At 34.0% G+C, this 2,871-nt stretch overlaps 1 protein-coding gene across 1 annotated transcript; it reads right to left on the bottom strand.

Moving 5' to 3' along the window:
* Nucleotides 1-439: 439 nt before the first annotated feature.
* LOC139894415 (cytochrome P450 71AU50-like) lies at nucleotides 440-2,593 on the bottom strand. Its single transcript, XM_071877677.1, has 2 exons — nucleotides 1,574-2,593; nucleotides 440-1,474 (listed from the first exon to the last, which is right to left on the bottom strand). Exons 1-2 carry the CDS (start codon nucleotides 2,549-2,551, stop codon nucleotides 854-856), a joined length of 1,599 nt encoding a protein of 532 aa, XP_071733778.1. The 5' UTR covers nucleotides 2,552-2,593; the 3' UTR covers nucleotides 440-853.
* Between the last annotated feature and the right edge of the window lie 278 nt (nucleotides 2,594-2,871).

Below are 2,871 nucleotides of genomic sequence, written 5' to 3'. Positions count from 1 at the left end.
AAACCGCTACAGCTCGAAAGTATTGGATAATTTTGCTAATGAGTTTCCTAATTGTTTCAAGGTAGAATGTGGTTTTACTATTTTTAAGCGGTGTAAAAGATACATGTTTACTACTTTTGTCCAGTCCACCAATGGCACAACCACATTATGTATGTGTAATTACCCTGGTACATGGTAATCACTTTGTAAAAGTGGACTTGCAAGGCTAGTATCTGGTAACTCCAAACCATCCATAATCGAATGCCCTATAAATATGATGTCGAACGAGAACGTCTGTATAAAAATCAACAAGATATGTACCTTCAACCTAGTGTTTCAATTATAAATCTTCTTTTATAGATCTTTTGATTAAAGTACTAGTATAATTTTGTTTGTTATGGTTAATTATTTGCTTTATATGTTAAAGTAAAAGTATTTGTATGTCAAAAAATAAATAATATTTGTCAATAAAACTTAAAAAAAAAGTATATTGAAAATTGAATTTGTAATTCTTTAACAACTAATATTATTAAAAAAGAAAACTACAAATAAAAAAATAAAAAGGACTCTAATCATTCAACGTTACTAAATTGATGGAACCTGGTCAGATTTGATGGGTGTATAGGGGGGGTTCACCAAAGATGATCCTTGCCAATTCAAATTGATTATCTATTTTTCAGGAGTAATATTTGAAATATTAATCACAATAGGACCACTCAGTCATATAAGTATGCATTTATTGCTTGATCTAGATTATTCATTATGAATCAAACATACATTTTCATACGATGAAACAAGATATTGATGCACAACCGGTGCAGCCTCATAAACATAACTTGTTTAAGAAAACTAGCTCAACACACATTATTCTGTATCAGTTGTAGAGGCTCTCACTAGATAATCGTTGAGATGGTATAGCTATCAATGGAATCCTTTTCTTGACCACTATTCCAAACTCGTCCGAAAGCTGAAGCTCTTCATCTTTTGGCAAGCTCCAGTCAAAAGAATGCAAAAGCGATGCTAATATATAATTCAACATCTTGTCCCCGACTGCCATTCCTGGGCATATTCTTCTTCCTGATCCAAATGGCAAAAACTTTAAATTATTTCCATTGTAATCCCATTTACTGTTCAAGAACCTCTCGGGTTTAAACTCTAATGGATTTTCCCAGTTTTTTGGGTCTCGATGGATCGCCCAAACATTGATATAAAGAATAGTTTCTTTTGGAACACTGTATCCAGCGACAATGCAGGACTCATGTGGGGATCTTTGAATCAGAAGAGGAAGTGGAGGATGTAATCTGAATGTCTCTTTGACGACCGCATCCAAATATGTTAATTTGGGTAGATGAGATTCTTCAACAATATTGTTCATACCAATAACCTCTCTTAGCTCTTCTTGAATTTTTTTCATGACTCTTGGACTATTCAAAATCTCAGCCATCGCCCATTCTACCATTGTTGATGTTGTGTCTGTTGCTCCGACCACTATGTTCTGTAAGTAACACCAATATTCCTTTTTAGTAAAAACTTTACATTATATAAACACTAGTTTTCGTTAAAGGACAATAAAAAGATGTAAAGAAATACTTACGAGTAGTAACGCCTTAATATGGATCAGGTCAAGTGTCTTGGGATCACCTATTTTGTCTTTAAGATCCAATAAGGTCTGCAAAGTGTCCTCCATTTCACCTTCTTCAAAAGTTCCATTCCTTTTGTTTTTCACTTTGTACTTTTCTTCAATCATGGTGTTAAAAATCTGATCCATATACTTAAATTGCTTTTTCATGTCTCGATTAAATCCTTGTAAATCAAACCATGATAATATTGGGATGTAATCGGATAGGTTTGGAGCTCCCAGCAGCTCAATAATCTTGAACTCCACATGTCGAAACTCTTCTAGATCATAAAAAGGTTTGGTATAACCCCATAACATGCTAGTTACAATATTTAATGATGTATTAAAAGCAATTTGATTAATATTGATATTTGCCCCTAGCTTAGTGTACACTTCATTCACTAGCTTCCTCACTTCAAGTCTTCTGAAACTCTTGAACGTGTTGAGATTTGTGTTGCTTAGAACTTGGCTTGCTAAAATCCTTCGCATATTCTTCCAATTCGGGTTACTATCGGACCATACAATATCCATCCCACCATAAGTGACTGTTACCGCCGTTATTGGAGAATTTCGGTTGGCAAAAACTTGGTCCTGCTCACGAACCACAATCTTCACATACTCGATGGAGTTAACTATAACATGAAGTTTAGTTCCAAGACGTAGACTGTAAATTGGGCCGTATTTATGAGCCAGAGATGTGAATATTTCATGTACGTTGGACCCAAAAAATGGAAGGTAGCCTACAATTGGTAAGCCATATGGTCCGGGTGGTAACGGAATTTTGGATTTTTTGGTGTAGTAGAACATCCACTTGTACCATACAAGTAGTAATGATGGAACACAAATGGTTAGGATCAAGCGAGCAAGCTCGTCTCTTTGGCTATCGACTTCCCACCACCATGAATTGAATTTAATCACTGTGAGATAAATCTTATCTCCTAGTTCTGATATCATTTTTATTTTGACAAATGAATGAATGGAAGAGATGCAACTTATGAAAAGTCTTAAATCTTAAATCTTTATATAGAAGTCCAAGTTAATTTAGTCAATGTTCAACATCAGTATGCCGAGACCATTTCAATTATAAATATTACAGTTGCAAGAAAACGCAGCCCTACCTTGACGATAACAATAACTGATTATATATATATATATATATATATATATATATATATATATATATATATATATATATATATATATATATATATATATATATAGGGGCAGGATCAATGGGGAAGTAACCAATCGGAGGGAAGCGGGGGAAGCAAATT

The sequence above is a fragment of the Rutidosis leptorrhynchoides genome, chromosome 2 (assembly GCF_046630445.1).
Source record: "Rutidosis leptorrhynchoides isolate AG116_Rl617_1_P2 chromosome 2, CSIRO_AGI_Rlap_v1, whole genome shotgun sequence".
In the NCBI taxonomy this organism is placed as follows: domain Eukaryota; kingdom Viridiplantae; phylum Streptophyta; class Magnoliopsida; order Asterales; family Asteraceae; genus Rutidosis; species Rutidosis leptorrhynchoides.
This window is presented reverse-complemented; position numbering and strand designations above follow the sequence as displayed.

Excerpts from the sequence above, each read along its gene's own strand:
- LOC139894415 (XM_071877677.1), bottom strand. The coding sequence starts at position 2,551 with ATGATATCAGAACTAGGAGATAAGATTTATCTCACAGTGATTAAATTC. Across the intron at positions 1,475-1,573 it reads ATATTAAGGCGTTACTACTC|AACATAGTGGTCGGAGCAAC; the intron begins GTAAGTATTTCT and ends TGTTACTTACAG.